This window comes from Cricetulus griseus (assembly GCF_003668045.3).
Source record: "Cricetulus griseus strain 17A/GY chromosome 1 unlocalized genomic scaffold, alternate assembly CriGri-PICRH-1.0 chr1_0, whole genome shotgun sequence".
Lineage (NCBI taxonomy): Eukaryota > Metazoa > Chordata > Mammalia > Rodentia > Cricetidae > Cricetulus > Cricetulus griseus.
Genome location: NW_023276806.1, coordinates 222,810,714 through 222,834,759, shown reverse-complemented (window position 1 = coordinate 222,834,759; position 24,046 = coordinate 222,810,714). Strand labels below are relative to the sequence as shown.

The 24,046-nt window shown below is 42.9% G+C and overlaps 1 protein-coding gene across 1 annotated transcript in view; it reads left to right on the top strand.

Moving 5' to 3' along the window:
- Cntnap2 (contactin associated protein 2) overlaps window positions 1-24,046 on the top strand; it is a 1,481,094-nt gene that overhangs the window by 1,305,005 nt on the left and 152,043 nt on the right. The window contains exons 19-20 of the mRNA XM_035451404.1: window positions 10,651-10,872; window positions 20,132-20,265. Coding sequence (XP_035307295.1) covers window positions 10,651-10,872; window positions 20,132-20,265 — 356 coding nt within the window. The remainder of the gene's footprint in view (window positions 1-10,650; window positions 10,873-20,131; window positions 20,266-24,046) is intronic.

Genomic DNA, 24,046 nt, shown 5'->3' with positions numbered 1-24,046 from the left:
GCAAGTAAAGATACATGGACTAGGGGGAGGGAGCTAGGAGAATGAGAAGGGGAGAAGAGGAGGGGTGAGGAGGATGTGAGGGAGCAGAAAGGTTGAGTCGGGGGAAGAATTGAAGAGAACAAGAATGGAGATACCATAATAGAGGATATTTTAGGGTTACAGAGAATTCAGGCACTAGGGAAATGTCTGGAGAGCTACAAAGATGACACCAGCTAACAATCTAAGCAACAGAGGAGAGGCTACCTTAAATGCCCTCCCCTGATAATGAGATTGATGACTGACTTATATGCCACCTGATAGCCCTCATCCAGCAGCTGGTGGAAGTAGAATCTGACACCCACAACTAATCACCGGACTGAACTGGAATCCAGATGCAGAGAAGGACAAGTGAAGAGCAAAGCGGTCCAGACCAGGCTGGTGAAACCCACAGAAAAAGCTGACCTGAACATCGGGGAACTCTTGGTCCCCAGACTGATAGCTGGGAAACCAGCATGGGACTGATCCAGATCCCAGGAACATGGGTTTCAGTGAGGAAACCTCCAAAATCTATGGGACCTCCTGTAGTTGTTTAGTACTTATCCCTAGCATAGGTGTGGACTTTGGGAGCCCATTCCATATAGAGCCAAGACACACGCAGGTGGGCCTAGGCCCTATCCCAAAGGATATGAGACTCTGATGACCCCTATGGAAGCCCTCACCATCCAGGGGGAGCAGAAAGGACATGTGATAGGTAGGGTTTTAGTTGGGGGGTTTGTAGAGGAGGAGGGGGGAGAAGGAACTGGGATTGACATGTAAAACAATCCTGTTTCTAATTCAAATAAAAAAAAGAATAAGGAAAAAAAACAAAGCATGGACTAAAGGGTACACTGTGGGACTCACTCTATCACACTACAGCTTTCCACAATAGGATTTTTTCTTTTTCTTTTTTCCTCTCTCTCTTTCTTTTTTTCTTAAATTTTATTTTATTTTGTTTGGGGAGTGTTGCAAGGGCAGAGGGCAGATAATAATGAACAGGGAGATGAATGGGATATAGATGCACGGTGTGGAAGCCACAAAGAGTAAATTAAAAGCTTTTTAAAAACAGAAGTGTAGAATGTGCAAAGTAGGTCACAGGAAGTAGGGCACCCCTCAAGAAGTCATTAGAATTGTCCAGGTGAGACCAGAGTACCTGAACCAGACTCACTACCAAGAGACAGCAAAGAAGAAATAAATTCCAGAGATGGTCCTGAGCTCAGGGTGACCTGGGACTTCAGCCTTTGAGTGACCACCCAGGTGTCATTCACCAAACTAGAAAAAGCAGAGAAGTGTCTTGTAGGAGATGATATTGAGCTCTGCCCTAAGGTAGGAGATGCTGACCTCTGATCTATAAATTGAGATTACAGGTTTGAAGCAATGGAGACAAGGTGTGGGTTTAAAGTAAGACAGAAGGCTGCAAGGAAGATTTCAGAGTACAGCCATTGTCACAATAAACTGAAGACAGACTGTGGACTGACAAGGAAAAGTCTTCCAGAAAATGCCAAAGGACAACCAAAGAGTGTCCCAGGGTAGACATGGCCCTTTCCGTTTGGTATCTGAGAGGCCCACAATGATCCCAGCCAAGGTGATATAACCTCAACCAAAGGAGGCAGATTAGAGCATTGCCTTAGACAGGGAAAATGCAGAGGAGAGAAGGCTTCTAGAACTTTTTCTCTGATGGAAATAGGGTGGATCCCTGAACAGCATTCTAATCTTTTTCCCAGTTCTTCTTCCTAGAAAATCCCCTCTTGTGATGACCTCATGAAGCCTGAGTTCTAGATGACCTCTTATCTCTCCTCTTCCTTCCTCGCCCTGCCTCTTCTACAAGCTCTGTTTCTTCTTTCCTGCCTTAACAGTGTGGACTCCTGGGGATATTTTAAACCTCTCTCTCTTCTCACTGGAAACACACTTCCCCTAAAAGAATCCACCTATGCTCCTGGCATTCAGTACCACTTATAACAATTATAGCCCTGACCTTTTTGATATCCGCAGTTCCCTGACTCAGAAACAAAACCCAACCTGTGCTAAACTGAAAGAATACCAACATATCCCTATACCCACAAGACCTTTCTATTTTTTTCTGTGAGTAGCTTTTTATATGGGTTCCGGGGGTTCAGGTCCAGGTCCTCACACTTACACAGCAAGCGCTTTAGCCCCTGAGCCTTCTCCCCAGCTGCATCTCCCTCATTCTTAACAAGAAACAATGAAACATCGCCCTCTTTATTGTTAATCTGAGCCATCACTGATTTTTTTTTTCTGTCCTATGCAGTGGTCTGTCATATCCTTGCCCCTTTTCTTCAGCCCATTCACCAAAATGCAGTCAGATACAATGGATTGTTTGTTTTGGTTTGGTTTGATTGGTTGGTAGTTTTTGAAAAGTGGTCTTTGATAGCCGGGAAACCAACATAGGACTGATCCAGACCCCCTGAATGTGGGCGTCAGTGAGGAGGCCTAGGCAATCTATGGGGCCTCTGGTAGTAGATCAGTATTTATCCCTAGCAAAAGAATGGACTTTGGGAGCCCATTCCAAATAGAGGGAAACTCCCTCAGCCTAGACACACAGGGGAGGATCTAGGCCCTAACCTAAAGGATGGGACAGACTTTGAAGATCCCCCATGGAAGGCCTCACCCTCCCTGGGGAGCAGAAAGGGAATGGGAGAGGAGGTTAGTGGGGGGCAGGGGAGGAGGGGAAGGAGAGAGAACTGGGATTGACATGTAAAGCAAGCTTGTTTCTCATTTAAATTTTTTAAAAAAGAAAGAACAGTGGTCTTGCTGTGTAACTCATTTTAAGCTGGAACTCATATGTTGCCCAGGCTGACCTCAAATTCACAGTAATCCTCAGGGCTTAGTCTCCAAGTACTGGGCTTTAGGAATAAGTGACTCTTCCCAGGACACTGACCTTTCCAGTGACTTATGCTTCCTTTGCTTTGGACCCTTCCTTGAACCCTTTACTTTCTCTCTTAAGTTCCAACTCCTAAAAATGCCAGCTGTTCTCCCCAGCCCCATTTCCATCAACCTGCCCTACTCTTTAGCTGCCCTGGCTTTCTCTGGGCTGGTCCTCAATGCCTGTCCCTTCCTGAGGCCTTTGCCATGCGCACTGCTCTCTCTCGAATGTTTCTCCTATCCCAGCCCCAGTTAAATTTCAGTTGCCTTCAGTTATTAATTTAACAATTTATTCCCTGCTTAATCTCTGAGACAATACACTATCTTAATATTCCAAAGAGTAAGTGAGAAAGACTCCATTCTAACCAGAGGTAGCTATAGGTTCAAGGGACAGTATCTTTAGGATGAAAATGACTTAAAGCCAACAGCAATTAAATGATTGCCTGACCATGGTCATGCAGCTAATTGGAGCCAAGACAAAGGCTGAAGCCTACATCTTATGAGTGCTGCCTCATAGATCCTCACAAATCCCTGATTAGATGTGTCCAGTGAGGTTTTCTGCAGCAAAGCCTTGATTCAGCTTGATCACTGAGTATACTAATTGTAAGGAGCCTTGTAACCAGGCAGGCAAAGGACTGGCTGAAGAAAGATTAAAAGAAAGGGAGCATAGGCCCACTACTCAGCCATTGTAGATAAGAGAGAGAATGTGTGGAGTGTGGCAAAGTGTGATTAGCACAACTTATAGGACCAGCTCAGAACTGGCAACTTTAGAGTGTACCATGACTCTATGTACTGGGGCTCTCTGCTAACCTGAAACAACTAGTCCATCAAGCTGAGTGCTGCCTGTTCTGAACCAGATACCAGGCCTTCAGGAGACTCAACAGCCTGAATCCAGAGGAACAGAAGTCTCAAGCCTGAACCTTCGGGCTGCTGTAGGAGAGGTACTCCCCTGCTATGAGCCTATTGTCTGTGGTTCTTAGGATTGTTTGCTTATGCTTGTGTGCTACTTTGTCATAAGTGTGAAATAAAACTTATATACTCAAAACCAACTCACTGAATTTGTCATTCCTCCCCGGTCAAAACCTGGTAAGGGCTCGAGACACCAATAACAGGTACCAACAAAGCTACAGAAGCATGACCTTGGAGATTCAAGATGCAGACTGTCTTCCTGTAGAATACACTTATTAGAATTGTTTGGTGCTGTTGCTATTAAATTTCTATCAAGAAGACACCCTGGCTCTTACACAGCTAAGTCACAGCTCACTGATGTGTTTAAAGTAATGTGGTTGGTACTTGAGTGTCACAGGGAGAGTGAACCGTTCAAGGTTCAACTTGAGAGATTTTTCTTTGGCATTTTCCTTCTTTGGACAGATTCATAAAACTTATTCTGTAGAAACTGACCTGGAAGTGACCAGTCCTTTAGAGATTGGTGGGAAATTGGTTAAAAGAGATATATATCCACTTAGGGACACAGAGCAAACAGAGGTAAGCATTAGCCCATCCCATGTCCAATGTTCTTACTCTAAAAAGTTTATAAGAAATTGAGGGACGCATCAAACAAACATAATAAAAAACACTCAGGAGGGAAATTGAGTGGCATGCTTGGGGAAATAAAGCAGATTTTACCAGTGTAAAGCCAGGAGAGAAACTGGTTGTGATTCAGGATAGCAGAGCCTAGGGAGTTTAGACAGAGCTTTCATGTGCAAATTGCCCAAAAAGAAAGAAGCCAGTGCAGTGGGTCAGTGAACAGGGAAAATGCCCCAGGGCTCTAGGAACAGGGCTCCTGAAATTCACCAGAGTTTTTAACTAGATGGCTAATTGCAAAGCAGATAATGAGAGTGAGCATCACGGGCAGTGGCTCTCAGCCTGGAAAGGGCTGAGGACCCTGAGGCCACTGCTCAGGCCCACCGCCTTCCAACTGCAGACCTTGCTTCCCAGGAGTTCCTCCTAGATTTGAACAGAAGTTTTACAGAGCTTCCAGATTCCAGGGTATTTGGGACCGAGGTTTAAAAGAGGGTTTGGGGTGCCAGAAGGAAAAAGCAAATGTGAAAGGTGGGTGCCAGTACCTCTGGAGCTCAATAAGCAGTTTGCTTGGAAGGCTGGGTCAGTGACTGTGTGTTGATAGAAATCATGGACCAGGAGGACCGGGGTTAAAGGCCCTGGGTTGAATCCTCAGCCCCCAAAATGAGTAGGAAGGAGACAAAAATCTCATGGGCTAGAAACATCTTGAATAGTCTGGAAACCTTATTCTCGACTCCTTATTTAGTGATGTCATGAAGGCAGCTTTGAAATCAAAGGAGACAGCAGTATTTATACCATGGGAATAGGCAGAGGCAGGGCTTCCTATAGGGAGGGCTTCCCCTCCCCCAGAGCCTATCATTCTTCCTTGGCCAACACTCCGAAGGATGCTTTAGATGAAATCCTTGTGGACTCTGTTCTCCAGAGTTCAGATGAAAAACAAACCTTCTCATCTTAGGTTGATGCTTTTCTGTTTTAATTACCAATACACAGTGGCACTCTTCAATTATCTTTTATTACTCTTCCCAAGCATCTCAGCACTGGTACACTCTCCTGCAAACCCAGCACCACTCAACTCCTCACTCCTACAAGGAAATACTTTCAAGTTGCAAGTTACTGACTTTAAAAATAAACTTTTAGAAAAGAGCCCATTTGTGAATTGGGAGTTTTCAATTCTGGCCCCTCAGGTATATTAGAGAACAAAAGAATCTTGTCAATCTTTGAAATATAGGTTACAAAACATACCCTAAGTGAAAAAGCAAGGGGAATGCAATTATTAAAGTTGGAGAAGAAAAAATGAGAAGTAATTTAATTATTGAGGGGTAGCTGTTTGGGGAGTGTGGGCTTCCCTCTTACACATACTGCAAGCCTTGGGGATTTGCTTTTACACTAGGGATGAATCTCCTTATGGTATTATTCTAATATAAATGATTTGTAGATTTTCAAAAACTGAAAATTTCTTTTCCTGCATCAAGCATAATTTACATGTGGACTGTCTTAGGGTTTTCATTGCTGTGAAGAGACACCATGGCCACAGCAACACTTATAAAGGAAACATTTAATTGGAATGGCTTGCTTACAATTTCAGAGATTCAGTCAGTTATCATCATGGCAGGGAGCATGACAGCATGCGGGCTGGAGCTGACAATCCTTACATCTGGCTCAGAGGCATCAGGAAGTCAACTAGCTGTCACACTGAGGGAATCTTGAGAAAAAAGAGGCCTCAAAGCCTGCCCCCACAGTGGCACGCTTCCTCCAACAAGGACACACCTTCTAATAGTGACACTCCCTTTGGGGAGTCATTTTTCTTTCAAACCACAACATGTACTGTGTTGAAGACCAACAAATAAAATGAAGTCATCTGTCTATTTGATGATTCCTGGAATCTTTCAGCTCTGGAATCATCCTAGGGAGTGTAATGTATTTGAGTTTTGAGAAATGTGATATAAATCAAAAACTATAATTCATAACATACATATAAAACAATACTTAGATCTAAATTTGGCCACATTTCTATCAAAAATGAATACTAATTTCTTATTAGTATAAAAATTGGAATCATGGCTAAAGAGATGACTCAGTGGATAAAGCCTTTGCCATGCAAGTATGTTAACTTGAGTTCAGATCCTCAGAACTTATGTAGGAGCCAAATACAGTAAGACATATAATTCTCTAATCCCCAGCATGGTCCTAGCAGGAGTTAGGAAGCAGAGGAAAAATAATGAGCTAAAGCTCACAGGCTGGCCAGCCTAACACATGCATCAATGAACAAAAAACCCTGTCTCAAGCAAAGTAGAAGGCATGGACAGACACCCAATATTGACTTCTGACCTATACAAGCCTACCACAGCATGAACATACCCACACTGACACACACACACACACACACACACACACACACACACAGAGAGAGAGAGAGAGAGAGAGAGAGAGAGAGAGAGAGAGAGAGAGAGAGAGAGAGAGAGGAGGCTTGAACTAAGCATTCTAAATGCTTTTGGATGGTTTAATGAAGGAAATGGTGTTATTTGGGCATTGTTAAATTAGGATTCTTCTAGTTATTCATTCAGAAGGAATGGAGATATTACTTAAGAGATAATAATGTATCCCGATTTGGCATTTTCTTAAACCAATCTGAAACATTAAAATGACAGCAGTTAATCTGCCACTTGGAACCTGAAATGATTTACATTGCTCTGGGGCCTCCGTCTAACAGTGGCTTTATGATGTGGTTTCAGGGTAACACATTTAAGCCTGGTTTGTTCCTTCCTCCAGAGCTGATATGAATCCATAAAGCTTTTAAATGATGACTCTAAAATATACAAAACAATTCTCTGAGGCACGTTTTTGGATTGTTTATGTAAGGTCTTTAGATTTCTGGCTTTCCTTTCGTGATCTGATATGGAAATGCTGTCTCTGGGTTAGAGGATGCATGTGTAACATCACTGAGGCAGGGATTGCTCAGTTACCTGCTCCATCCAGTACCTTCCAGACTCACCTTCTACCTCACGGATCTTAAGTGCTGTGTGCATGTCACATGGGAGCCTATTGTAAGTGCTGACTGTCTGGGCCCACTTAGTCAGAACCTCTGAGTTCCATTCTGAACCCCAGACTGGGGTTCTAAGGAGGTGATGGGTTCTAAAGGAGGTGATCAGAGAAATGTCATGTCCTAGCTCTGGGGAAAGGATGCTTGGGAAGATCTCGGCACATAAAAGCTCAAGTTTTTCAAAGGGATTGCTGTATCTATAGGTTGATGGTCACAGTGGTTTTCCCTGTGTGACTGGCCTCTGCTACCCCTACCCTCCCTCCCAACTCCTCAGCCTTGAATTGCAAAAACCTGTTATGTCTGTCTTAGCGGCATAGCCTCCTCTCCAGCCTGCCTCTGATTTGCTTGAATGCTATAAATTCTGCTCCTCTCTCCCGCCTATCTTACCATATTGTCCCCTTCTCTCTCATAGACCAAAGCCTATTCTCAAAGGATGCTGCCTCCCCCACCCCCAGCCCCATTCTCTGACAAAGCTCTCTATGCAAAGAGAACCTCTTGGGGTATTTGTTCCAGGCAGCATGTCCTGCTTTCCCCTGTCTGTTAAACATGATTCCAGAGGCCTGTCCTAGGATCAGCTATCTGTTCTAGAGATTCTTAACTCCAGAGGGTGGAGATATCTCCTTGTACTCCAGCACCCATCCTGAAACAGAATGGAAGCCTCTGGAACCTCAGGGGAACCACAAATATATAAAGAGTGTGTGGATTGTAATGGGTAGGTATGATGCTTTGTCCTGCAGGCTCTCTGGCCACTCCAAGTTCTTCACAGTGCTGTCCATTCTGGAAGCTTCATGATCCCATCTTTACATAGTTATTGTCTCTGGTTCTTTGGAATCAAGCATCACTGTCCTTGGCCCTAGACACAGAGCAGCTGTCACTGTGTTCCAGGGACCCTGTGTTACCTGATCCTGGAACCCAGCCTGGAGCTATGCACCTTGTGCATTCCTACTTGCCTGATTGTGCAAATCTTCCTCAAGATCAAGAGCTCCTTAAGAGAAAAGATTGAAATTTCAGTATCCAACACCATCCCTGGTATATAGTCAGTGCTCAATAGCTGTTTGCTGGAGAAGTGACCTACTAACCCAATCAGTAAGGTGAGGCCCTCCCCTCATACCTTCCATAAACAGTGCAACACTCACCGTGTTGTGCTGAGGATGGAAGTGTCTCTTCCCACACATACCACATTGTCATGCAAGAAGGTCCCTGGGACAGGGGCTGCATTTACTCATCTTTGCATCCCTGTAGGCATGTAGCAGTTAGCATGAATAAAATATTCAGCCATGGGTCTTCAAATAAGGATACCTTTGGTATTTTGACCAGACAATCCTTAACTGTAAGATGTACTCTACATTGCTATCCTTTTATGTCTACTAGATGTCCTAAGTACACCTCCCATCACCTTGACAATGCCATTTATACCACCAAACACACACATTTACAAATGTCCTTGTGGCAAAAAGGCCAGGAAAAAGAAATAGTTCTTCCTGTGGTGAGAGTCTAGAGTCAACTGGGATCTTCGCAGTTGAGTGAGAATCAGTGAAATTTGTAACAGTGCCCCCTGTGGGCTGACACTGGAGTGGCATCAGCCACCCATAACAGACAGTAGTAGGCAGTCTTGAAACTACATTGAGCTCATTCTTACTAAGAACTCACATTTCCAGGAGCCAGGCACTGTGTCACCCATACATAGCTATTTAATCCTCACAGCCACCCACCGGGACCCAGTTCACAAAAAAAGGAAATAGAGAGTTTCAAGTCAGTGACCCAAGTTAGTGCATTTGGTGACACTGAAAGTCTCTCCAGGGTATCTGACTCCACTCTTCTGTAATTACTTCTTCAGCGATAATAAATGCCAGAGTTCCCAGATGAAAGCATGTCACTAAAAACTAAAGTGCTAGCGCCGGCAAGATTGCTCAGTAGGTAAAGGTGCTTGCCGACAGCCCCAATGACCTGAGTTCTGTCCTAGGGCCCACAAGGTAGAAGGAAAAAACCTAGTCCTCTAATCTCCACATATGTACTGAGGCATATAAGATGCACCTGCCACACACACACAAAATAAATAACAAATATGTAATGAAAACTATGGTGTGTGGTGATACAGGCTTGTAATCTTAGCACTTGGGAGGCTGAGACAGCAAGCAAGTTTGAGAGCATCCTGTCTGAGAAAACAAAAATAGTTTTTTAAAAACTTGTCATGTCCTGTTAATCACAGCATGGAGTAGTGTTTTATAACATATGTTCTGCACGGTGTTGATATAGATGGCTGTCCGGTGTTGCAGGAACAATAGGGTGCATCGAAGATGACATTTGAGAAATACTTTGGGGGTGTGGTATGAAGAGAGCCCAGAAGCAGTGGCAGTGAAGCCCAAGGGTGTCTCAGGCCCCATGTGACTTCTGCTGGTGATTTCAAGATGGTGTTAGCAGACAGTGGGGATCCACAGGAGGACTTGCCTGCCAGGAAGTGATTACAAGGCAATTAGCTCTGATTAGACTGTGGGAAGAACTGACTCCGGGAGAGCCAGGGATCTTTCTAGTAATTTCTTAGTAATAAGGATGGAAACACTAATAGGTACCATTGAGTACTGATTACCCTGCTTCCAAGACAAAATGCTGCAGCTGACAGAGGTTGGTTAAGAACTTCTAGTTAGGCAGGTCAGGAACCACAGAGCTGAACTTGAAATCAGGTCTCTATAACATCCTATCTTAGAGCTTCCTGAGTCTTAGAGCTCATCAGGGCTTTGCTATTTGGATAGCCAAATCAAATCCACTCACAAGGAACATTTTTCTTTGGGCTTTTTTTAAAAGTTTGTGTTATAACTCTGCCTTTATTTTAAGTAGTCGCTTCAGCCAGAAAGTCAATGGGTATTATATATTATTTATTTTGTTAATATGATACTAGTCCTTGACTTATATCCCTTGTGATATTTCCAGGCAATGCCTTGCTATGTAGCCCAGGCTGGCCTTGAACAGGAACTCTTCCTGCCTCAACTTTCTGAGGCTGAGATTATAGACATGCACCTCCATGTTAAGTTTCTTTATTACTATTTTTTTTTAGTTTACAGGCTTCCTGGCTCTGCTACATGCCATATTTCTTTTTATGGCAGCCATTCAACCCAAATTCAAAGCATAGCTAGCATAGAACTCAGATCTCTCTCTCATCATTTTTTTCGAATTTGTCTTTTCTTTCTTAACAGACGTTGGTGCCTTTTTTGAGGAGGGCATGTGGCTGCGCTATAACTTCCAGGCACCAGTGGTCACTGCTAGGACCGAGAATTCTGCAGACCAGCAGCCCTTGTCTCCAGACCTGGCCCAGGAGCTCATCCACTTCGGCTTCAGCACCACCAAGGCCCCCTGCATTCTGCTCTACGTCAGCTCCTTCACCACTGACTTCCTAGCTGTGCTGGTCAAGCCCACAGGTAAGGACAAGCATGCATGACCTTCTACCTTCAAACGGTAGTCAGACCGAACATGTTAAGAGTCAGAATTGCTCTTGGTTGATGATTTTGCTACTGTGCTAAATAGTGGCATGCTCTGGAGCAGTGAAATTAATCACAGACTAATGAATGAATTGTCCTGATGTTCGATAATGTATCAATAGATCCCGGTGGAATGTAGGAACTCTCAATGAAAGTAGAAAACAAGAAATATTTCCATCTCTAAAGTCTCCCTGACTTTTATACTCACAAATAGATCATTGGAAAGAGAGTTACTGGGAGGTCGGGATGTTTTCAGTTGTGAATCCCTGCAAGTCTAGTTAGTCTTAAAGTACATAAGCCTCTTTTTCAGATTGGAGTTTGGAATATTTAATACAGGTGTGCACATCTGTAAAGGTCAGAAGACAGCCTCAGGGGTAGTCCTCACCTTGCCTCTTCTTGGAGACAGGGTCTCTTATTGTTCACACTGCATATGCCTGATGAGAGATCCCAAGAGTTCCCCAAGACATCCCCAGGGTTCTCCTGTCTCCGCCTCCTGTCTCACTATCACCATGCTGGAATTGCAGACATAAGCTTCTGGATCCAACCTTCCATGGGTCCTGAGAATCCAGACTTGGGTCCTCTCACTTGGATAGCTAGTGCTTGGCCCGCTGAGCCATCTTCCTGTCTTTTGCAGCCATCATTTTAAATTCTTTATTAAATCTATCCTTTGAAAATTTCACACATAAATAGTATATTCCGAGTACTCATACCTCTTTTATCTTCCTCTCACCCCTTTATCAGCCCTCCCCACTTCATCTCTACAACCCCTCTCCCATATTCCTGTCTTTTTGTTTTATGGCCACTATGTTTAAGTAGGGCTAGTTGTGCAACCTAGAGTTTGCACCTATCCATTGAAACACGCTTACTCATCAGTGGGTACAATGTCTGCCCCTCATCCAGAATCCACTGGAACACTGTAGTCCAGCAAAGAGGAGTAGGAAAGTGGCCCCTACTGCCCTATGATTGGCTGTTGAAAGGCCTGTCAGACCTATCTTCACAACCTTCTGTACACTAAGTCAAAGGATCCAAGTGAGAATATGCAAGTGCTTTGACATTCAACAGCTCTCTATATGTGTCTTACTAGGCCAGAATTAGAAAAATAAGCATGCTGCACATGGAGTATTCTATTTCCTCTCTCTCTAAAAGCTGTATCTATCAATGTTTGAAGAAGATTGCTTTTATAAATACAAGTATTTGAGGTGTATGAAGGAAGGTATCTCTTGACTCACTTCATATGAAGTGTGTGAGTTGAAAATAGAGAGGCTTTCCCTCCTATTAGCCATCTATTGTCACTCTTGAATAGACATTCAAGTGTTGGCACATCTTACAGAACAAGATTTTCTTCCAGGAGAGCCAAAATATTACCACAATGGAGTTACATATTTGGGAAAATAGTGAATTTTCAAATACACTCTCTGGGCAATATGCTGTAAGTTTTTTAAAAAGATGAAAGAAAATTATGTGTCCCAGAGCCCCAGAGTTTCCCCCCTTTTAGAATTTATTAATGAAAAAGCCCAAAATCAGAGTCTATAGCAAGAATATATTCATCATAGTATTGCTTATGAAAATAGAAACTGAAAAGAACATAGAAGGTCCTCTTCAGTAAAGTAATATAAAAGAGAACCGTTGGTTTATGGACCATTATGTGTCTATTAAATAGTGTTTGTGAAAAATAATTAAAGACATAGAGGCAGTTCACATAATATAAGGCTACACTAAGAGGAGGTGAGATACAGCCTTAAATATGTAATATCAGCTTAGCTCTATAAAGCAAACATGAATAGACCAGAAGCACAAAAATGTGAGTACAGACTGTGGTTAGAGGTGCATGATTTGTTTCTCCCAAGTGACACCATTCTGTGCATGCCAGATGCTCACTTTGAGTACATGTCACTTTTCTAATAAAAAATAAACAAGTAAGTAAAACCAGAAAGCAAGAGCTCAAGAGAGAAGAATACTCAACTCCCATGCTTCAGGAGTTCAGTCAATTACTGGCCTGGATCAGGCTCAGTGGGTGTTTTAATCCATTGATGTTCTCCCTTGTGTAGCTTCCTGGTGGGCAGACAGCCTGTGGCTTCTCATGTCTCGAAAGAGAAGGCTGTCACCTTGAAAGTGTCAAGAATCTGATGAGCATGGACCACTGGACACTGTGCTGTCTGCTCCTCTGTCACTTCCATGCTAAAATTTGCTTCCAAGCTATATATGTGGTAATTCACATGCACACTGCCTATGCCCACATTACATGCATGGTGCTCCTGTGTGGGCATTTATCATGTGAAAGAGCTTTATTTGATCGATTCTACAGTAATGGTTGCCAGTGAATGGCACTCACCTGTGCACAGCATGCTCCCTAAGTGCTTTAGAGGCATTGATTCGGATGAGCTTCACAACTCTATGGGGTAGACATGATTCTCATCCTTTCCTCTAGATGGATGGAAAGGCTGGGGTACAGAAATATGAAGACTTTTGCATGATCAGCTGGTGGAGAGGAAGAGGGAGGTCTCTGGCTGCAGGTTCTGAATCCAGGCTGGGAGCTCTCCATGGCAGACACCCCCAAAACAGGCTGCATGTATTTGGAAATCAAAACGAGATGCTTTCTTTGTGGGCTTTGGAAAGCCATTCTTAAAGTGTTGTGGAAAATGTAATCTTCCCATGCTCCAAATACCACATCTTTTTGTTAACTGAAATTTAACAAAATAGTGGGAAAAAAAAGTTCAAAGAAAGCATTCAGATAAGAAAGAAACAGTTAGTGGTTTTATTGCAGTAAAGAAACACAACTCTTAGAAAGAAAAACATTTAATTGGAAGGAGGAGTCTACAGTTTCAGAGTTTTTTGTCCATTACCATCATGGTGGAACATGACAGACATGGTGCTGGAGAAACAGCTGAGAGTCCTACATCTTGATCTGCAGGCAGCAGGAAGTGAACTCCCGATAGATGTAGCTTGAGCATAGGACACCTCGAAACTCAGCCCCATAGTAACACCCTTCCTCCAACAAGGCCATAGCTACTCCAACAAAGTCACACTTCCTAATAGCGCCAGCTCCCTTTGGGGACCACTTTCCTTCCAACTACCACATTTACAGATGCCAATGTATGGGGGAGGGGTAATAAACAAACCATTTAAAAGCTGTAACTAAATATCCTGGCTCCATCAGATATCAAACGCTCTTTCATTATTTCCAAGAGTCAGCCTCCCTGATACCTCCTTGTCCTAACAGCCACCACCACTGCCACTCAGAGGCTGTGTTCCCATTCCCAACTGATTGTAGACCTTCCCTGTTCTTGTGGACCATCAGGCAAATGAGTCCCATAGAATTTACCCATGATCTTTGCTCCCTCTACTGCTCTCCAAAATAAAACTCTTCTAACTCGGGCTTCCTGATGTTTTCCACACTGTGACGCCATGGAAAGTAAACACACTGGAATGCCGCAGAGTCAGTGATGGGTTGTGTTTGCAGCCCCCTCACAGACACTCCAGCTGCCCCACCTCCACCAGATACTACAGCTGCCCCACCTCTACCAGATACTCCAGCTGCCACACCTCTTGTACATCTGCTGAGGAACGATGGGAGTCAAACCCCTGCTACCTTGTCCGATTCAGATTTCTTCCTTTTCTCTACCTCAGTGGCTTATGGCCTTCACACCTAGACAGGGCAACCTTCTCTTCTAAAGATAAATGCTCAGCAGAGACATTGTATTGTAGCCCTAGTAAGCATCATTTGGTGACACACACACACTAAAAACATGGGAGATGAATCCCACAACCTTCAAGTTGAAATCCATTCGTCTTCTGGTGACCTATCTGGATTCAAATTCTGATTCTCCCTTTTGCTACTGTCTCAGATTATCTGTGATTAGCTTTTATTTGTGTTTCTTGATCTGTAAAATGCCGTCCCCTCCAATGACTTAATGTACAGAGTCTAAAAGTTCTGTAACATATACATGCAAGATCAGGTGTCTTAGTTACTTTTCTATTGCTGTGACAAATCACCTCAACTAAGTCAAAGGTTTAGAAAGAAAGGATTATTTGTGTCTTACAGTTCCCAAGGGAAAGGAGTCTGTCATCACCATCATGGAAACAAGCAGGGTGATGGAGCAGTAGCTTGGAGCTGATATCCCAATCCACAAACAGGAAGGAGAGAGAGAGAGAGAGAGAGAGAGAGAGAGAGAGAGAGAGAGAGAGAGAGAGAGAGAGCACATTGGGAATGGCAGCTCAAAGCACCACCGCCCCTCAGTAACAAACATGCCTCCTCCAGCAAGGCCCAAGCCTTCTAATCTTTCCCAAACAATTCCACCAACTGAGGACCAGATATTCAAACAGATGAACCTAGGGGGTCATTCTCATTCAAACCACCGCATAAGGGTTAGTAGATACTCTAGGCAGAGTCTATCAATTCAATCTATGCCTTCCCATTTCTTGTTCTACAATTTCAAGAAGTCAGTTCAAAATGAGTCTGGGACCATCTGTGCTCAGCTCTCATGCTCACTTTCCTCTGTAGTGTATGCCTAGGTGCCTTCTGCTATGAGCGCTGACCACCCTCACCTCCTTCTGATGACTTCTGGCTTCACACTCCAACTATACTTATTTTCAGTTTCATTTGTTTGGCACTTAATGTATTGTTATCTGACTCGGTTATAAATATGCCCTGTCTTTCCAGGGAGATGCAAAGCCCCCAGTACTACATTTCCTGCCTACAGTTGGTGCCTTGTAAGTGCTTGCTGATGGCAGTGGTGACGTTCAGGAGATAGTAAATCTGCTAAGCATGGGATTTGCTACAGCCAATAAAAGAGCAATTCCTTAAAATGGCTTTAATTCACTTGGGAGATGAACATGAGATAAAAGAAGGGAAGTGTCTCCCTATTTGAATAATACTTTACTTTAATGGATAAATATTAACATTCTCCCTACCATCACTCAGTGGTCCTCTTCTGCTATTATTTGAAAGGAATGAATGAATCATTTAAATGTTGTTACTCGAATGTTGCCATAATTGTTTATAGATAGTCACTATCTATACATTTAAAGTTTCAGCTCATCCCTTTTTCTTGGAGCAAATCATTTCTGCTAATATTATGTGAAACACTTACTAGACTTTTAAATCATATTTACAAAGCCCAAGGAATCCATTAAAAAGATGAAGATAACTTAATATAGGTGGCAAACATAAAAGAGCCATTGATGAACAGTAGGAGAGACATGTTAGGGCTTTGCATTATCGCCAGCTCCTCTGACCGCCAGCCCACAAAGGCAGCAACCTTTCTTTCACTTGTCTCTGTGTCCCCAGATCTGCACATAGCACCTGACCCATGGTGGGGATCTGAGACAGTTGTCAGTGCTGGAATTCAACTCTGTACCTGTAGTCTGACAGACAGCTCACTTTGGGGATTGAAGGAAGCTGTGCTTTGCATAGATACTGGATATATTTGTTCCAAGGAAATGAATAGTGAACATATACAGCTGCTTATCTGAGATATCTAATGTCTAAACTGGATGCTGTATGACCGACAGTGCATGCTGGGCCTGACAACATGTATCTGTAAGCCCAGTGCCAGGAAGGCAGGGACCAAAGAGAGGATCCTAGTTCTCGCTGGTCAGCCAGGTAGCCAAGTAAGTGAGCTCCAGACTCAGTGAGAGACTCTGCTCCAAAAATTAAGATGAAAAACCACTAAAGAAGACATTCAAGTGTCAACCTCTGTCCTTCACATGCTTAGACACACCTGTGCAAATAAACACACACACACACACACACACACACACACACACACACACACACACCACCCAAGACAACTTGATTTTTCTGCATGTTACCAAGCTCCTGATTAATTATATCCTTAAATACAAATAATGATTATTTCTTTTGCTAGTAGGATAAAGGGGAAGGCAGAGAAACACTAGGGGGAAGAGAGTGAACAGCTTGGGAAGGAGCAGCTTCCTCCAAGGCTCTAAGGTAGGAAGGGAATAGAATTTTCTGGAGAATAGGAGGGGCCCAAGATAGCTTGGATGCAAGAAGGAAAGTGTCATGATTTGCAAATATGGCATCAAGCACAGCTCACAGGGGACAGGACTCCACAGTGACATTAGGAACATAACCTTCATTCTTTGAGCAACTGAAAGGCATTGAAGGATTTTAAATGAACCATTAAAATAATCAATTATATGTCTTGAAAAGATCTCTCTGGTTTGCAAAGAAAATACTGAAAGAAAGCACAAAAGCAGAGGAGGCCATTCACAAACATATATATTCAACAAATACCTAATAAACAGGCGGTGTTCTAAACAGAGGTTATAAGGTCCCAAGAAGCAGAAATGAAAACACTTGCTCTCAAGGAGCTCTCACTAAAACAAGAAAAGACAGACAAATGAATGAAATGGAATCTAGAATGTATTGTATGGTGAGAACCGTCATGGGGGTGGAGTATAAGGCAGAAACAGAGGAGACAGCCAAGGAAAAGGAGTAAGAAGTCATGGGAATCATCACTAGGCATATGGCCTAAGAGCAAACAGTTGAATTGGGGGGGGGGGGTTTCAGCTATGCAGCTATCTAATCTGGGATAGAACATTGTAGAAAGAACAACCCCAAGTGTAAAAGTCTGGAGACAGAAACTTGCTGGGCTTCTGGGAAAGCAGCTTGAAGGCTGACTGTACAGGTGACAGGGGAACCAGGAAAGAGGTGGCCATTCGTGTAAGGCATAGGGAGTTACTATACGGACTGGGATTTTCATTCTAATAGGAAGTCATTGCTATGTTATGAGCTGAAATTCACTCTGACCACTGTATGGAAGTGAGAGGGGCAAAGGCCAGACTGGTGTAGGAGAAGGCTGAGGTAAGAGCAGGAAGGGGCTACCGCAACCATCCAGGCGAAGAACGTTCTACAGCCAGAAATGGAATGAGTAAAATGTGGTAAGATTCAGGGTCCGACTTCAAGATCAAGCCAAGAATTTCCTACAGTGCATGAATATTGAAAAGGGAATAGCTAGAGTTCTGGCAAAGATAACTGGAAGCATGAAGTGGCCATCCACCAAAGTACATAAGTGGCCATCCACCAAAGTACATAAGCCAATGCTGAGACAGAGACTCAACGCCATGTCCAAGGTGCCAAAGAGTCGTCCAAGCAGAAATATTGAGTTGAAGGTTGGAAAGAGTCAGATCAAGGTAGAAGTTTGGCTGAATTACAAATTTGGTGTCTTCAAACAAAGCCAAACACAGAAAACAATGGCAGTGGAGGCAGGTGTGGCACAGAATAAAGGATGGTGAAGGGCTGTGCCAATGAAGAAGCTGGAAATGCGTGAGGAAACCTAAGCAGTTGATGCTGGAAGCCTTCGGTAGTTCTCATGTTCAGGAGGAGGCACAAATGGCACACATCTGTGCTAACTGCCCTTCCAGAGGTCTTCAGGCCCTAGAAAGAGCAGTGTTGGTCCAGTTGGAAGATGGGGAAATTGTGGCTATGGTAAATGGGAAAGGTACTGGACCATAGAGAGTGGACCACCTCCTCTAATGGAATCTATGTGGCGCCTGAGATGGAAAAGAAATTGGGACTGTAGATTCATTTAGAAGACAAATATCATAAGTTCTTGGTAGAAATACCATAGCAAAGAAATTTAAGATAAAATGTGAGGATTAAAAACTCAGAAATAAAACTGGGCTCACACATTTAATCCAAGGACTTGGGAGGCAGAGGCAGGCGTATCTCTGAGTTTGAGGACAGCCTTGTCTACAGAACAAGCTCCAGGACAGCCAGGGTTACACAGAGAAACCCTGTCTAGAAAACAACAACAACAAAAAAAAAAAAAAAAAAAAACAACACAAAAAGCAAAGGTACAAACCAAAAAAAAAAAAAAAGACCCTCAAAAAATAGTAGTTTATTGAATTTTGTTCAGAAAACAAAAATAGGATGCAATTGATTCTTGATTATACTAAATTTCAACCCCAGGGAAACAGCTTTCCATCTTAAGGGACATGTGCTAGGATGCCTACGTATGGAAGGGTGACACTTTGATCGTCACACTTATTTATGTGTTCAATGTGTGCTTGAGGAAGGCCTGTAGCAGCAACTGCCAAGATGGTTAGAGTAGTTAACTCTCTATAGTTAGTTTCAGGTCATTTTTTAAGGTTTATTTTTTAATTATGTGTATATGTAGGGATGAGTATGGGCATGTGTGAGTGTAATTCCTGCCAAATACAGAAGAGGGCATCAGATTCCCTGGAGTAAGAGACACAGGTAGTCATGAGTCACCCAAGATAGTATATACTCTTATCAGCCAGATCACCTTGCTAGCTCCTTATTTCCTTCTTTTTCTTTTGTTTAGTTTGCAGTGTTGATTACTGTAATTTTTTACCTTATAATTTAAAACTAGAACATCAGTTCTTTAAAAAAAAAAATGAGCGAAAACAAGGAATCCACTGGTGACGTGTTAATCAAACTCTTGCTAGAGATTGCTGGATCCATCTTTAACCTTTGAGATGTCAAGTATTATTAAGTGTACGAAACCAATTTAAGTTTAAAATGAGAAAAAAAAGCATTAATGTTTATAAATTATAAGTAACATTATAAATAATAAAAATTATAGTCATTTTGCAGAGAGAGAGAGAATGAAAAGACAAAGTTAGCTATCACTGGGCTCAGGACACCTGGGATATCCATCTTGTCCCTAAATTGCATTTGATTAATCCTGAACCTTGAATATAATTCATTACTTTGTCTCTTTGGTCTCCGTGAGGCCATTCAAAATCCCATGCACTTATCTTTTGCAAATTATGTTTATTTTTAATAAGACTCATGATTCCTTTATATGCCAAATGTCATACTTCACTGACGAAGCGAGACAGTCCCTGCACTCCAGATTTAATTTTTATTTTATGTAGTATTTTGCAGGCGTCTCCATCATACTATTTGGTATTTGTCCTTATTCTTCATTTTCCAACACCGTCTCCACTCGGAACATTTACACCACCTGCTGCCTCAACTTGATTACAATGGTCAGTGGTTTTTGTCATGGGCAAACATGAACATGCGTGATTCTGGTACTATTATTCTAAGCCTCTGGGTAGTGGACCCAAATTCAAAACTGGAATGGCAGCCGTGGACATGGAAGGGGCAGAGTTTCTGTGAAGCCAGAGCTGCAGTGAGTGAGTGAGGTGACACAGAAATAAGCATCCAGCGAAAAAGCACTAAGCCTCTTTCCTTTTTCTCCCGTAGGAAATTTGCAGATCCGGTACAACCTGGGAGGAAGCAGAGAGCCGTACAATATCGATGTAGATCACAGGAACGTGGCCAATGGACAGCCCCACAGCGTCAACATCACCCGGCATGAGAAGACCGTAATTCTCAAGGTACTGATACGTTTGCATACAAGTCACGGCCCAATATTAACGGAATGTTTTAGTATCTCTACCTTATAATGCTTGGCCATTTCTTTTGGGGGGAGGTTTTGTTCTGGTTTTCTTTGTAAAACTGTGAATCAAATCTAGGGCCTTGCACATGCGAAGTCAAGTTCTCCGCCTCTGAGATATATGGCCAGCCATCGTTTTATGTTTTAATTTGTGGAGAATCTATTAAGTTGCCTGGGCTAAGGGATGAAGAGATAGCTCAGTGACTAAGAGCACTGGTTTTCTTCCGGAGGACATAAGTTTAGTTCCCAGCACCCACAATGGGTTCACAATTGCCTGTAACTGTAGCTTCTGGAGATCTGATGCCCTCCCATGGCACATGTGAGAATCCACACATGTGTAACACACACACACACACATTAAAAAAATAATAGCCGGGCGCTGGTGGCGCATGCCTTTAATCCCAGCACTCGAGAGGCAGAGGCAGGTGGATCTCTGTGAGTTCAAGGCCAGCCTGGTCTCCAGAGCGAATGCCAGGATAGGCTCCAAAGCTACACAGAGAAACCCTGTCTCAAAAAAAACAATAATAATAATAATAATAATAATAATAATAATAATAATAATAATATAATCAAGTTCCCTGGCTTGCCCTGAGCTTGTGATTTTCCTGCCTTGGTCTCCCAAATAGTTACAGACTTACACCATGATTCTTTGGGGGAATTGAGGCAGGTTGAAAGGTGGATAGACAATATTATACTTCCTACTCTAAAAGATTAACTTAGAAGTATAAAGATATGCTCAGCTATAACTTGTTATTCATGCGGAATCTGTTCCAGAACTCCTCATGGATACCCAAATCTGAAGATTGCCAAGTCCATTATAGAAATGCATAGAACTCACCCCTACCTACACACTTACAATAGTCCGTCTCTATATTCCTTGCCAAACTTATACAATATAAGTTCCCCATAAACAGTTGCTATGCTACATGAAGGAATAAAAACAGGAAAATGTCATGTATGTGCCCAATACAATCTTTTTTTTAATATTCTTGATCTAAGGATACAAATCCATGGATAAGGACAATTAACTCTCACTCCTTCAGGAAAGGCAATGGCAGTTAAGGTGAAGAAATTTTTTAAGGAGAAGTAGAATAAGTGTTTCCTCTACAATCCTTATGGACTTTGCCTCATTTCCTAGCTATCATTTGAGCATCTCTCAGGCCATTTTTCATTCACCCCACCATTTTTCCTGGCTACAGTCTAAAAGTATCTGGAGTTTGCCATGTTCCCCTGCAAAGGATATTTTGGTCTCCCTGGCCTACTTTTTCATGACTCAAGAACAACATAAATAAAAATATTTGGTTCTTTTCCTTCCTCTATGGAGGCATCCTTAAAAATCCTCAAAATTCACTTTTCCCTCAAAATCTAAGGCCATAGTTTTTTCAGAAGACAAATGTGTGGTTTTATGATTACCCTCAAGTTTTATTTCAGATTCATTTACTGCCCCTCCCCTACCACTGACTTTTATGATGAAGCAAGCGGCCAGGGAGACACCATGAATAAAACATGGCATAAGGAGGTCTCCCTGGGAAGCAAGCCAGAAGATCAAGGAGGGGAGCTGTCACCGCACTGTCTAAATGGGAGCTCCACACAGATACCTGTCAGGACAAAGAGCAGGCAGAGGCGGCTTTGTCTCAAAGCAGAGTGGCAAGTAGCAGAGCCTGGGCAGCCTCTCCCACCTCCCTGGATTCAGCCAGCTGCTGGGAAAGTCAGGGCTGCACAGAAAAAGCCGAAGTCCCGTCTCCTTTGATTGCTGATGGATGTCAGATTCGTAACTGGATGAGGAGGGTGCATGTGGCCTTAGCAGTGAATGCCAGAGGGCATTTTAAAAAGAGATCCTCCCTAGGAAAATGACAGCGTGCTGTTCCAGCCTGTTAGGCCACCTATCAAATGTGACATGTGTGGGGTTATCTCACAGTGGCTGACAGAATCCTTGGGCCTTGCACAGTACCTGGCACATCTTATGTGCTACAAATTGTTGAGCAGATCAAGCCTGTCTTTAACCAAGACCCATACGTTATTCAGAAAAGATGGAGAGGGCTGGTGAGACTGGCTCAAAGGGTAAGGCACTTAGCCACCAAGCTTGAGAACTTGAGTTCAACCCATGATTCCACAGTAAAAGAAAAGGGCCAACTCCTGAGGGCTGTCCTGTGACCTCCACACACAATGATGCGCACACAAACACAAACACACAAACACACACACACACACACACACACACACACACACACACACACCCCACAATAATAATAATTAAAAATAATTTTTAGAGAAGAGATAGGTGGCTTTATGGTATTTTATGGACTGTGTTCATTTGGCATTTAAAATTTCTCTTACTTTTTGTATTTTTTTATTTATCCCTTTTTATCTGACTATAGTTTCCCTTTTCTTCCTCTGCTCACGGTTGCTCCCCACCCTCTCTTGCATCCAGTTTCACTCCATTTCTGTCTGTCGTTAGAAAAAGAACAAGCTCCTAGGAGAAAACAACAAAACATAACAAAATTAAATATAACAAGATAAAATGAAAACCATCATATCAAAGTCGGAGAAGCCAAGCCAATAGAAAAATAAAAGAGCCCAGAGAGAAGGCACAAAAATCCGAGACCCAGTCATTGGCACGTTCAGAAGTCCCATGAAAGTGTACGTACGGGGAGCTGGTGCAGACCTGTGTGGGCCCTGGGCCTGCTGCTCCAGTCTCTCTGAGTTCCTATGAGCTCAGTTGTTTCAGAGGGCCTTGTTCCCACAGTGGCCTCAGACCGCTTTGTCTCCCCTACTCCTTCTGCTTCACTTTCTGTGTGGCTCCCTGAGCTCTGAGGGAGAGATTTGATGGATGCATCCCATTTAGAGCTATGTGTTCCAAGGTCTCTCTATATAACGTCTTGTGAGTCTCTCTACTTGTTCCCATCTGCTGCAGGAGGAGGCATCTCTGATGAAGGCTGAATAAGGAAACAATCTACGAGTATAGCAGAATATCATTAGAAGTCATTTTATTGCTTCATTTTTTTTTAGGTCAGTGGTATCTGATTTTACCCTAGGTCTCTGGACTATCTATACTCTGGGTCTTGGCCTCCCAAGCATGGTCCAGGATGGGTTCTATCTCATGGAGAGGGCTTTCAGTCAAATTGGACATTGGTTGGTTACTCCCACAAGGCTTGTGCCACCATTTCCCTAGCATATTTTGCAAGCAGGACAGATGTTCAATGTTTTGTGGCTGGGCTTGTGTTTACTTTTCTCTTTTGGTAGCTTGCAGAGTGCCTTTCCATGTCATAGATACTAGAACAGGGGGTGTAAGTTCTATTTAGGCTCCAGCTCCACCTCTCCATGTTCAAAGTTAAGTGTTGTGTAGGTGTTGTCTTTGGCAATGGGACTTAACTGTGCATTTATGGAAAACAGCCTGTTGTTTTGACAGGTGTCTTGGGTTTTGTGTCAGGAGTTTACTGGATTTAACATTTTTTTGATCAGTATTCATTTCTTCCATCATACCTTCAACACCTGGGATTCTCTCTTCCATCTCTTGTCTTCTGTCGGTGAAGTTTGCCTCTGAGTTCCTGTTCAGATTCCTAAATTTTTATTTCCAGAATTTCCTCAGTTTGGGTTTTCTTCATCAATTCTATTTCTAGTTTCAGGTCTTAAGCAGTTTTGTTTATTTTCTTCTGTTTGTGTTTTCCTGGATTTCTTGAGGGTATATATGTCCCTTTCCTCTTTAAGGACCTCTGTCATAT